This window comes from Nycticebus coucang, chromosome 8, assembly GCF_027406575.1.
Source record: "Nycticebus coucang isolate mNycCou1 chromosome 8, mNycCou1.pri, whole genome shotgun sequence".
In the NCBI taxonomy this organism is placed as follows: Eukaryota; Metazoa; Chordata; class Mammalia; order Primates; family Lorisidae; genus Nycticebus; species Nycticebus coucang.
The window spans coordinates 16180146-16193937 of NC_069787.1; the positions used below are offsets into that span (position 1 = coordinate 16180146).

General features: G+C 42.0%; 2 protein-coding genes across 2 annotated transcripts in view; both read left to right on the forward strand.

Moving 5' to 3' along the window:
• The window catches only part of SUMF1 (sulfatase modifying factor 1), a 114594-nt gene that overhangs the window by 44220 nt on the left and 56582 nt on the right, over nucleotides 1–13792 (forward strand). The gene's annotated exons all lie outside the window — the stretch shown is intronic.
• Nucleotides 11975–13716, forward strand: LOC128591708 (elongation factor 1-alpha 1-like). Its single transcript, XM_053599388.1, has one exon. It carries the CDS (start codon nucleotides 12033–12035, stop codon nucleotides 13419–13421), a length of 1389 nt encoding a protein of 462 aa, XP_053455363.1. The 5' UTR covers nucleotides 11975–12032; the 3' UTR covers nucleotides 13422–13716.

Consider the following 13792-nt stretch of genomic DNA (forward strand, 5'->3'; position numbering starts at 1 on the left):
CAAACACTATTAGCTCTGTCTGGCTCAGCGGCTCAGACTGGGGCCCTAGACAACGGCCAAAGTTCTCCGCACTCCCGCTCAGGCCTTCCCCAAGGCAGTTCAACTCAGTGCCAAGTCCAAGGACATCAAAACAGTTCACAGGTAAGGCCTTTCTGGTTTGCAGTCTCGCTGCTACTGAACTTACAGTTGTGGGCGGGTTTAGACGGATTGAACACACGCAACCACTTGCCGGTTTTCCACTGTTTTAGTCCTCCTCTTGGGGTCCAGAAGTCTCTCGCTGACTCCCTGTATCCTCATAGGAGTGATGATAGGCAGTTCCCACCAGCCAGAGATGCCTGGAGTCCTATCTCCCCAGACTCACGGTGCCCAGATGCAAGGAAGCTGTTACTGGGCTGCCATCTTGCTCCGCCTCCCGAGTCCTATAATTTCTAATGTCTGTAGTCTCCATTCCTTTCTGCATCTCAGTGATTCTATCAGAGATCATTTCTCTTATGTAAAGGATATCTTTTATACTAAACTTTTTTTTTGTGGTTTTTGGCCGGGGCTGGGTTTGAACCCGCCACCTCCGGCATATGGGACTGGCGCCCTACTCCTTGAGCCACAGGCACCGCCCTATACTAAACTTTATTGTTATCAATTGTTGAAATATTTTTAAATTTTGCCTTATTATTGAAGATACTGCCTAAGTAAAAATTTTAGTTTGGCAGTTGTTTTCTCCCCACACTTCCTCTCAATTTCTTTGTTGCCTTAAGAAGTAAGCCAGACAATGTGGTAAGGTTTAACAATCTTGGTATATACTGTCTCACAGCTGGGTTTTGTGTCTGCGTGTGGTGGTGTCTTGCTGAGTGACATTCATTGTTAACGTGTTTTTGTGTGCCATATGACAACTCTGATGGTCATTCCAGAAAAAGTTCTAAAATTGCTTTGAAAGTTAGACTAAGTGCTGGCATCAGTGCATAGCTTCCCAAGGGGAGTGTATCAAAGATGACTAGTGATATTCAGCAATGAGGTATGTAGCACTTTTTCTAGGATGAGTTTGTGAAATTAATTGTTAGACTTCATATATTTAGTATTCCATTTTACTTTCTGTTTTGGGGGCTGTATTTTTGGTATTTTAGTGGTTGTTCTAGGGATTACAATATACATACTTCTCACACTACTACAGAGTTAACATGTTAATATTTTAGTAAATCTAGATGTCTTAGAATCATATAGGTCCTGCTACCCTATTGCCTATGTTAGACTTGTCATATATCACTTATGTTGGCTAAAACCTATATTTTTTTGCTTACGATACTCATATATATTTTGAAGAATGTAAAAAAGAAGTCTGTTATATTGACTGGAACCATTTCTGTTGCCCTTCTTTCAGTCCAGAAGTTCCATGTTCCCCTCTGGTATCATTTCCCTTTATCCTTTAGTATTTTTAGTTTAGAGCAAGTCTTATGGTGATGAATTCTCTTAGGTGGTTTTTTCCTGGGGGTGTAGTGGGGGAGTTGGTCTGAAAATGTTTTTATTTCACCTTCATTCCTGAAGAAAATTTGCAGTGGTCACAGAGAGTTCTAGGTTGAAGGTCTTTTGTTTCATCACTCTGAAAATGTCATTTTCAATGGTCTGTGTGATTTCTGATGACAGTCATTTGCATCATTGTTTTCTTATATGTATCATTATTTTATGCTCTTTTTCAAGATTTTTTAAAGTCTTTTGTCTTCAGCAGTTTGATTATGATGCATTTAGACATTAATTTCTTTTTTTATTTTAGACATTAATTTCTAAGAGATTATCCTGCTTGAGGTTTGTTGAGATTCTCATGTTTGTCCATTTATGTCTTTAACCACATTTGGGGAGTTTTCAGCCATTATTTCAAGTACTTTTTTTTTTTTTTTGTAGAGACAGAGTCTCACTTTATTGCCCTCCATAGAGTGCCATGGCCTCACACAGCTCACAGCAACCTCCAACTCCTGGGCTTAAGCGATTCTCTTGCCTCAGCCTCCCCAGCAGCTGGGACTACAGGCGCCCGCCACAACGCCCGGCTATTTTTTGATTGCAGTTTGGCCGGGGCCGGGTTTGAACCCGCCACCCTCCGTATGTGGGGCCGGCGCCTCACTGACTGAGCCACAGGCGCTGCCCTATTTCAAGTACTTTTTTAAAACATTAATCTCTTCTTTCTTTTTCAGACTCCAGTGCAAAAATGTTAGACATTTTGATATTATCCCAGAGATTCCTGAGACTTTGTTCCATATTTTAAAATTGTGTTTTCTTTTTTGCTCATCTATTGTATACTTGCCATTGATGTGTCTTCAAGTTCCTTGTTTTTCTCTGTCACCTGCATTCTGCTCTTAAGCTTATCCAGTGAATTTTTATTTCAGATAATGTATTTTGTAATTCTAAAGTTGCATTTTTAAAAATAGATCCCTTTTTTCTATTGAGAACTCTGATCTTTCCATTCATTTCAATAGCATTCATGTTTGCTTCATAGCCAAGGGTTCTTACAACTGCTGTAAAGTCCTTGTCTGATAATTCCAACATCTGGGTCATCGCATTGTTGGTGCCTGTTTATTTTATTTTTCCTTCGGTAGTGGATCCCTGGGTTCTATTATAATTCTCTAGAGAATGTCGGCTTTTTTTTTGAGGCAATCAACCTGATTAGGAACAGACTGCAAATTTTGTCTCACCTGCTGCTAGTGATGATTTTGCAACTCTGTTCATTCTTTTCATTTTCATGCCAGTCCAACACTTTATTTTTTTTTCTAAATTTTATTATAACTAGCATTGTACTTATTTTAATCATTTCTCGTAGAGATAATGATATTTACCTTGTAGAGTTATTGCAGAGGCCGAATGAAATAGTGTACACAGAATCACATAGCAAGCCTTTTAGTAAATGGCGTTGTTCAAATTTCTTCTAGTGGACTCTCTGCCTGGCCTAACTGAAAATTAAGTGACATCTCTTTCACTTTATTGTAAGATTTGGTAATGCCTCATGTAGTATTCTACCACGTTACAGTGATGTTTTAAAAGGATTTGGTATTCTGGAATAAATCCGCTGGAATTGTCTCAGCGGCCTTCACTGGAGGAATATACTCTTACATCTTTGTGTATATCAAAATATATATCTTTGGTGATGTATATATCACCCCTTCGGTGAGATCAGACATCGTTGTGTGGCTATGTGTTTGTGGTAAAGTATATATAACATAAAATTTACCATTTTAACTGCTTTTAAGTGTACAGTTCATTGGCATTAACTCTATTTCCAATGTTATACAACCATTACCACTATGCGTTTCCAGAACTTTTTCATTATCCCAAAAAGAAACCCTGTACTCATTAACAATAACTTCTCATTCTTACCCCCACCCCCCCGCCCCCCCGGTCTCTGGTAGCCCCTCAACGTCTCTATGAATTTGCCTATTTTAGGTGCCTCATATAAGTGGAAGCTTAACCATATCTGGCCTTTTGTGCCCGATTGATCTCACGCAACATGATGTCTTCAGGGTTCGTCAGTGCTGCAGTATGCATCAGAATGTCATTCTTGAGTCCCTGCTTCTGCTTCTCTTAGATGGATATCGTGACCTACCCTTGGGCTTGTTTGCATTCATACCTCCTTAAGTATCTGTCAGCTATGTGTGGGGTCCATTCTATGACTTCTAGCCTAACTCATCTCTGCTTGACAGTTCACTTTCTGGCCTAAAATGTGGTCTGCTTGTTTAGCAAACAGCCTCTGTATATTCTGCTGTTTTCCTGGGGGCTCGCTGTTTTATTCCTGAGACTAAAAGGACAAAAGATATTCTCCCTGCCCTTTAACTGCTCAGAGTCTGGAGGATGTAGCAATCTAGACACTGAACCAAAATTAGGTTTTAATTGATTTATAGATTTTTACATCAAAGGCATTAGAGAATTAAAAATGAAAACATGCATATTGTTTAAAATTTATGCAATAAGGGATGGCCTGTGGTTCAAAGGAGTAGGGCACCGGCCCCATATGCCGGAGGTGGCAGGTTCAAACCCAGAGCCGGCCAAAAAAACTGAAAAAAAAAAAAAATAAAAATAAAAATAAAAAAATTATGCAATAATTATTCGAGAAGAATAAGCACATATGAAACCCACACTATCCTGGATTGCCTAGGTGATGTGAAATAACAAATTGAGAAGAATATTAGTAAGGATATGGGCAGGGTGCTGTGGTAAAGACTTGGGGAGGTAGATGGCAAGCCAAATTTGCTGATCAGGGAAGGCCTGGGTGAGGAAGAGGCCCTTGAGGGGAGGCCGGCAGCTGAGGAAGAACTCATCTGGGGAACACCCGGGCAGAGCGTCCGGCAGAGGGCCTGCTCCGTCTGTGTGTGCGCCTCCTGACTGTCCTCAGCTTTGGTGGTCAGGTCTCAGCCACACACTTCTTCTAGGAAGCCCATTTGGAAGACCATTCTGGCATCCCACATGCCAGATTTACATGCTTTGTTCTGTTCTTCGTTCTTAAGGCTTCGTGTGCCTTCCTTTCATAGCATTCACCTCACTTCTAATGCTAATTATTTGCGTTGGTATTTCTTGAATGCTTTTCCCTTTACTGGCTGTGTTCTACCAGGGTGTAGGATGCATCTCTCTTATCCATCACTTAATCCGCAGCACGATTAACTGTCACTTAATAATCACTTAACAAATAGTTGTTAAAGAATGAAAGAATGCTGTTTGAGTATCATATAGCATTGATACGCTATTGTTGGAGCATTTAGTTTTTGAAAGCAGCGGGGCTCAGACCTGGTATGAACCATCTCATGTTGTGAAGTCAGCTTTTTCTTGGCAAGAGAACACTGACCGGGTCGCCAGGGTTGACATGGGTTCACAGTGACCGAGTTATTCAAGAAGGGCATTCCAGGGCTGGCTGATTGGATAGGATAAGAAGGTAACACTGTCTTTTCTGTCTTTTTTGTGTCTTTTTGAAAAGAGTAGCTGTTCATCTGACCTAGGAATCAGTGTGCGGCATGAGCTCAGGAAGCAAAGCATGATAACCCGGAAAGGGGAGACCCCACTATAATCGGATAACAGGGTGCACATTATTTCGTCTAACCTACTGCTGATTAGAGTGAGTGCGTGTGAGGCAGGCTGGGGTCCCAAGAGCTTCAGATCTGAAATACCTGTTTAAGCTGTCCTTAAATTACTTTTCAAGTCATTGGTCTTTTGAGACCTATGTTGGACTGTTGTGCCCAGGAATTCTACAAAGACCATACTGCCAAACAAGTTAAATTTAAAGAGGAGTCCTTTTATTGAAGAGCTAGCCGGTGACTGCCTCAGGGTCCCAACATGGGGTTTTTGGGAGCAGCCCCGAGTGCTTAAGGGGTCTGGATTGTAAGGCCTGGTCTGCATCCTGGTTGGCACAGGCTGTCCAGGTGCATCCGGGTCAGCTAGCAGGCAAGCATTGTACAGAAGCAGAATTTGGTGGTTAGTTAATCATATGTCATTCATCTTTGTTTTAATATTCTTTCCACCTGGTATTGTCTAAAAGTCAGCCTGGGACAGTCGGTTTGTTTCCTAGGCAGTTAGTCAAGCAAGAAGTTAGTGAGTACTTTCCCATCTATCTTGGGAGTGAACCAGACTCACTCCATTTCGTTGAGGGCTTGCAGCCCAGGAATTTGTCAGGAGTTAACTGGTATTTTTCCATTATAGCCTAGGTCTAACAGGATTAAGAAATAAAAATGATTCTGTTATTTCCTGTCCCCCAAATGTTGGAGTGTGTATTGCCAGCCTCCATGGAGAGACAAAGGTAGACTTGAGTTAATAGTCATGCCCAGAGATGTCCACCTTTTAAGAGAAACTTGTGTAAAAATTAGAACATAGAATGGTTGGAACTTTCAAAATTATATGGCAAGAAACATTCCTCTTACAGATGAGGCAGCTATGGCCCAGGAAGGGGAAATGGCTGTGTCAGGTCTCCCTGATGTGGGAGTGGGACCTATTAGTACCTAAAAGCCAGTCTGCTATCTTCCCACCATAGCCCCCTGCTTCAGACTCCTGAGCCAGGAGTTGATTCTGTCTCTGCACAAAAGGATGTCCCACTGCAAGACTGTATTTAAAGTTGATATTTATCCAGAAGAGGGTCACACAAGGTAGGGAGGGGTTTGCAAATCATGCAAACCTAAGGAACAGGTGACTTTATTCATTAAACGAATGTTTACCCAGTATGTACTATGGACCACGCAGTGAATTGAGTGCTGTGGATACAACAGAGAACCAGAGGGAAGTTCTTATTCTCATGGACATTATAATTCTGTAAGGCACAGACTCTAAACAAGTACACGTAACTGACTATGACAGTGGCTAGTGACTAAAATAAAACAGAAAGCAGTTGGGGCACAGTGTGGTTGGGTTCTTTTCCCTCTTTTATTTGTGGGGTCAGTGTTACCTGAGCTGAGACCTGAACAGTGAGCAGGGCCAGAATGACCAGTAATGAGGGAGCAAAGAACAGGTGAACGTGGGGGATTGTGATGTGGGCAGAGTTAGGTTGGAGAAGTAGGTAGGGGTAGATCGTGTAGAGTCTTGTGGACCTCAGAGGAGTTTGGGTTGCATCTTAAATTAGAAGATAGCAGTTAGAAGCCATTGGATCTAATTGACATTATAAAGAAACCATTCCGGCTTCTGTGTGGAATTTTGTGATGATGCAGGTGAGAGGTGATGGATCTGGGGAGCAGGGCAGTAAAAAGAGCAGAGATACTAAGAATTGGCCTGATACTTGGAAGCACATCTGAGAGCACAGGGTGGGAAGGAAAGAGAGGAATCAAGTTATTACTCTTGAGTTTTGTCTTGAGCAACTGGGGAGATGGTGACGTTTTCAACTTGAGATGGGAGACCCTGGGCGAAGGTTGAATAAATTACAGAACCTAAAGGAAACTAAGAAGTGAATGGGTTATGATTACTCTACAAATGTCTGAAAGGTGATGAAGAAGGAATTCGGTTTATTTCATAAGATTCTTGGTAACCTAATAAAGGTCTCTGAGAGACAGATTTCAGGTTAGTTGTAGATTAGGAACTCTTTGTTTGTTAGAATGATCTGAACATGACAGAAACTGCCTAGGAGGAAGTGGTGTCTGTCACCCAAATTGTTCAAGCTGAAACTGTGAGACCATCTGTTAGTCAAGAGAACATATAATTTATTGTCCAGTTCAGGACACATTTGACAGTGAAATGGTATGCTCTTAATTATGCTTAGGTAACAGATATAAATCTGGACAGCCCTGGTTAACAGTGACCTGTGTTCATCCTGCCTTATTCTTACTCATCCTAGAGGCTCTTTGGAGGGGATGCTTGGGGTACAGGCTGAAACTGGGCAACCTCTTGGCATCCCTCCGTATCTAAGGCTGTGAAGATCCTCGGTACATTTTATTTAACAAAAAGGTATTGATGCGTAGCTTCTGTGGGTTAGTCAAGTCCACTCATAATACAGGGGAACTCCGTGCAGAGTTCCCCTCCCATCCCCACCCCGCCTTACTTGCTCCTCTCCTTCACCTGCAAGCTTGACTTTGCTTGGGTGCCCTTTTGTGGGCTCCCATAACTCCCTGAGCTTCTCATCGCCACAGTACTTAGCACAGGTTAAAATCATCTGCCTATTTGTCTGTCTTCCCATCTGGATTGTATGCTTTTCTTCTGTATCCCCAGGGCCTAGCACAGGGCTGGCATAGAATAGATAGATGCTCATCAAATGTTTGTTGAATGAATGGATGGCATCATGAATCCATTCTGTAGATTTCTAAAAAGGTACCAAACCTACACATATGTACCTATCTATTGAGTGCTTATTATATTAAATCTTCACAGCAAGCCTAGTAGATAAATTCTTATTTTACTGATAGAGGAAACAGGCACACAGAGAAAAAATACTTGTCCAACCAACATCGCATGGCCAGTCATGTAGTAGAAGTGCCAGGATTGGCACCCAGAACTCTCTAACCCCTTGGCTCAAGTGCCTACTATATCCCCTTCCTCAAGACTTACCATATAGACCTGACACAGTGGCTTATGCCTATAATCCTAGTTCTCTAGGAGTCCGAGCTGGCTGTATTGCTTGAGCTCAGGAGTTCAAGACCAACCTGAGCAAGAGAGAGACCCCGTCTCTGGGCAGCGCCTGTGGCTCAGTCGGTAGGGTGCCAGCCCCATATGCCAAGGGTGGCGGGTTCAGACCTGGCTCCGGCCAAACTGCAACCAAAAAATAGCCGGGCGTTGTGGCGGGCACCTGTAGTCCCAGCTACTCGGGAGGCTGAGGCAAGAGAATCGCTTAAGCCCAGGAGCTGGAGGTTGCTGTGAGCTGTCTGATGCCATGGCACTCTACCGACGGCAATAGGGTGAAACTCTGTCTCTACAAAAAAAAAAAAAAAAAAAAAAAAAGACAGAGACCCCGTCTCTACTAAAAATAGAAAAACTAGCCAGGTGTTATGATGGGCACCTATAGTCTCAGCTACTTGGGAGGCTGAGGCAGGAGGATTGCTTGAGTCCAGGAGTTCAAGGTTGCTGTGAGCTATGACATTATGGCACTCTAGCCACGGTGACAAAGTGAGACTCGAAAAGAAGAAGAAAAAAAATGACTTACCATACACTATATTAGCAGTTTAAAGATTCTGAGAAGTTTTGCAATTACAAACTAGTTTAACTGTGACTAACCCAGTGCTTTTCTGACTACTGTGACTGTTTTGATGGTGGAACCTTTTTTCCTCTGAACCTACTTGCATATTGTGGAAGACTGTTATGAAACAGCTGCTGGAAAATGCTTAAATAGTGGAAGGAGTTATGAATTGAAAACCTGCAGCCATGGGTTTTTCTTTCCCTGACGCTTCCACTATCTGCCACTTTTCACTTTTCTATTTTTCCATCTGTAAAATGAGGGAGTTTCAATAGATGGTTCCCCAGATCCTTCTTCCCACCTTTCAAATCCCATGATGTAAGCATGCACATCTTAAGTACGCAGCAGTGCTGGGAAAACGGTGGCTACCTGAGAGTGAGAGCCAGGTTTCTACTCTTCTGATGACCGCGTTTGCTTCACCGGCTCTCACTTAGGAAGATGCCCAGTATTGTTAAAATAGGCAGAGGTTTCCGGTACTGCATTCTTCTTCCAAGTCTATCCTGCCACAGGTGCAAAATGTCCAGCTGCAGGGGGAAGTGGGATGTGCCAGGCTGGCGGCCTGAGCAAGTTAGTTCTGCAGAGTGCTCAGAACTGGGTCTGTGCTCTTGGAGCTCTGAGCTGAGATTGGCTAGTACAGCACCAGCCTGTCGTTTGAAGAGGCAGCAATTGAGACTCGGCGTTCTGTGACCCTTTGCAGATGCCTATCCCTGACCCTGGGCAGGAAGTACAGAGGTCATCTCAGGCTGTGAGCCCGCGCCGTCCTTTATTATGATGCCCTATAGGATGAGAATGTTCTTCTTTTTTCTCTTTTTTATAAATAATAGGTAGGATCATTCATATTGCGGTTTACCCCCAAAACAACCTGTGGGGGAGACTTTGCTGTTCTTCAAATACCTTTTTTATGTTCTGTCTTCTGTTTGACCCCTCTTCTCTGAAGCTTCAGAGCTTGTAAGGCTGGAAAAAATAGTACAAAAGCAATCAGGCAGCATTCTGACTTTCTGTAATTTTCCGGTTTTATACATTGGGAAGGATCTGTAAGTAAGCATAGCGATTTAAGGAACCCTCCATGGAGCCTCCTCATAAAGAGTTGTAATAAATGCCTTTGTCTTGGGTGTCATGATTTATATGTACATTCAGTCCTGTTTTAAGAGGGAGGCTAGCCACACCATCTATTAATGTTGTAGGTTTGTAAAAATGATTTTTAGCAAGGGTTATAAAGACTACACACTCTTAGGTATAGTGATACCAATTCTGGAAATTTAGCAAGATGTTCACTATGTTATCTATAATAGCAAAGTAAAACCCAAGAAGCAACAACAGATAAAGTTAAATATAGCCTGAGTGGTTCAGTCTTAGGAGATTAATTAGTACATTATGGTACATTGGCATGACAAAAATATTTTATAGCCACTAAAAATGATCATTGTGAAGTTCAGATGTAATGTAGGAAAATATTTAATAAAATAATGAAAACAATCCATATGTAATTTAGAAAAACTATAAAAGTATATGCTTATTGATGAAACTGAAAGGTGAATTATAAAAATAAAATTTGTAATAGGATGGTGAATGTATTTATTTTTTAATGAACATTTATTTAATATTGCTTACTTTTTCAGTGTAAAATTCTTAGCTCAGTTCTCTGGAGGTAATACAGACATTAAAAAAGTACAAAAAAGAACATTAAATATAACCCATAATCTCACCACCCAGAAATAATCATTGCAAATATTTTAATATATACACTACTAATATATTCTTGGGATGTGTGACACGGTATGTGTGTCTATTTATGGTTGTAATTTTTTTTTTTTTTGAGACTGAGTCTCACACTGTCACCCTTGGTAGAGTGCTGTGGCATCACAGCTCACAGCAACCTCAACTCTTGGGCTTACTCAATTCTCTTGCCTCAGCCTCCCAAGTAGCTAGGACTACAGTGCCCGCCACCATCCCGGCTACTTTTGTTGTGGTTGTCATTATTGTTTAGCATGCCCAGTCTGGGTTCAAACCCACCAGCCCCAGTACATGTGGCCGATGCCCTAACCACTGAGGTATGGGCACCGAGCCTCTGGGTGTATTTTATTTTATTTTTTTTTTGTAGAGACAGAGTCTCACTTTATGGCCCTCGGTAGAGTGCTGTGGCATCACACAGCTCACAGCAACCTCCAAGTCCTGGGCTTAAGCGATTCTCTTGCCTCAGCCTCCCGAGTAGCTGGGACTACAGGCATCCGCCATAACACCCAGCTATTTTTTGGTTGCAGTTCAGCCGGGGCCTGGTTTGAACCCGCCACCCTCGGTATATGGGGCCGGCGCCCCACTGACTGAGCCACAGGCACCGCCCCGCCTCTGGGTGTATTTTTAAGTGGATTTGTACAAACATTTTTTATAACTGGCTTTTTTCACTTTCAGTAAAGGTAAAAAACAAACATTTATTCAAATGATTGCATCTTTTTCTGCACATAATTTTAATGACTATGATATAAGTGACTCACCCAGTGTCCTCGCTGAAATGCATGTGATGTAGGCTTTTGCTGAGTGTTGTCACGTTGCTTTCAAGGTGGTTATATCAGTTTGCGCTGTCACTTATTTGCCCAAAAAAGTAAAACATTATTTTTAAAGAATAAAAAATGTTTTTCTCGTATTTTCATTTTTTTAAAGCTCCAAATCTACTCCCCACATCCCCAGCATTATGCAGGTATCAGCTGACTTTTAAAGGTTCTTTGAGTCCAGCAATTCCGTGGATCATTCTTTGCATGTTGTCCATAGTGAATGTGCACAGCGTTTCCACTCCCTTCTTAAAGACGTGAACTGTTCCGAATATCCCAATTGTGTGCCTTGGGAATGCAGTGTATTATAGAGTGAGGAATTACACCAAGAACTGAAATAAACAGTATTGAAAAATTTCAGGTCTTCCTTCAATTTTATAAATATTTGTGCCCTATATGAAAAAGCATGCATTTTCCTCTCCCATGCAGTCTATTAAGTTGTCAGGATACCTCCTTTAGGATTTAATTTGAAATAAGCTGTCAGATTTGACTGCCTATTTTGATGTTGAATTTGTTTTTACCTTTTATTTAAGCTGTATTCTCCAACCTTCCACACTTGCATTGGGTGCTGAAGAAAGATTTTTACTTACTTTGTGCTGGTTATTCTATTTAATTTCTCCAGTTGCTAAATTCTCCGTTGGCTTTATTTATACTTCATAAATTTGAACAGATCTGCAATTTCTGATTGTTCACCAATGCCATTTGAAAAATTCTCTCAGGCTGTTTTTATAGGGGTAACTGTCATGTTTATACTATGTTTCAAGAAACGTCCATCTTTTTAATTTGCTTGTCTAAATGCATTTAATTTTTAAGTTGTGCTTTTTCGCAACGGGTTTGCCGCCAGAACACAGGTGTTGTGAAAACCGCCCATACGATCCAAAATGGGGAAGGAAAAGACTCATATCAACATCGTTGTCATTGGGCACATAGATTCGGGCAAGTCCACCACTACTGGCCATCTGATCTACAAATGTGGTGGCCTTGACAAGAGAACCATTGAAAAATTTGAGAAAGAGGCTGCTGAGATGGGAAAGGGCTCCTTCAAGTACGCGTGGGTCTTGGATAAACTGAAGGCTGAACGTGAGCGTGGTGTCACCATTGATATCTTCCTGTGGAAATTTGAGACCAGCACATACTATGTTACTATCATTGATGCCCCAGGACACAGAGACTTTATCAAAAACATGATCACAGGCACATCTCAGGCTGACTGTGCTGTCCTGACAGTTGCTGCTGGTGTTGGTGAATTTGAAGCTGGTATCTCAAAGAATGGGCAGACCCGTGAGCAGGCCCTTCTGGCTTACACACTAGGTGTGAAACAACTAATTGTTGGCATTAACAAGATGGATTCCACTGAGCCGCCCTACAGCCAGAAGAGATACGAGGAAATCGTTAAAGAAGTCAGCACTTACGTTAAGAAAATTGGCTACGACCCTGACACAGTAGCATTTGTGCCAATTTCTGGTTGGAATGGTGATAACATGTTGAAGCCAAGTGCAAACATGCCTTGGTTCAAAGGATGGAAAGTCACCTGGAAGGATGGCAATGCCAGTGGAACCACGCTGCTTGAAGCTCTGGATTGCATTCTGCCACCAACTCGTCCAACTGACAAGCCCTTGCGTCTGCCTCTGCAGGATGTCTACAAAATTGGTGGTATTGGTACTGTCCCTGTGGGCCGAGTGGAGACTAGTGTTCTCAAACCTGGCATGGTGGTCACCTTTGCTCCAGTTAATGTTACAACTGAAGTAAAGTCTGTTGAAATGCACCATGAAGCTTTGAGTGAAGCTCTTCCAGGATACAACATGGGCTTCAATGTCAAGAATGTGTCTGTCAAACATGTTCGTCATGGCAATGTTGCTGGTGATAGCAAAAATGACCCACCAATGGAAGCAGCTGGCTTCACTGCTCAGGTGATTATCCTGAACCATCCAGGCCAAACTAGTGCTGGCTACGCTCCTGTACTGGATTGTCACACAGCTCACATTGCCTGCAAGTTTGCTGAGCTGAAGGAAAAGATTGACCGCCGCTCTGGTAAAAAGCTGGAAGATGGCCCTAAATTCCTGAAATCCGGTGACGCTGCCATCGTCGATATCGTTCCTGGCAAACCCATGTGTGTTGAGAGCTTCTCAGATTATCCTCCTCTGGGTCGTTTTGCTGTTCGTGACATGAGACAGACAGTTGCTGTTGGTGTCATCAAAGCAGTGGACAAGAAGGCTGCTGGAGCTGGCAAGGTCACCAAGTCTGCCCAGAAAGCTCAGAAGGCTAAATGAATATTATCTCTAATACCTGCCACCCCAGTCTTAATCAGTGGTGGAAGAACGGTCTCAGAACTGTTTGTTTCAATTGGCCATTTAAGTTTAATAGTAAAAGACTGGTTAATGATAACAATGCGTCGTAAAACCTTCAGAAGGAAAGGAAAATGTTTTGTGGACCATTTGTTTCTTTTTGTGTGGCAGTTTTAAGTTATTAGTTTTTAAAATCAGTACTTTTTAATGGAAACAACATGACCAAAAATCTGTCACAGAATTTTGAGACCCATTAAAACAAAGTTTAATGAGAAAAAAATTTTTTTTTAAAGTTGTAACATTGTGAACTTGACATCTTTACACTTGAATATGCATAATTACACAGTGCTCTATCT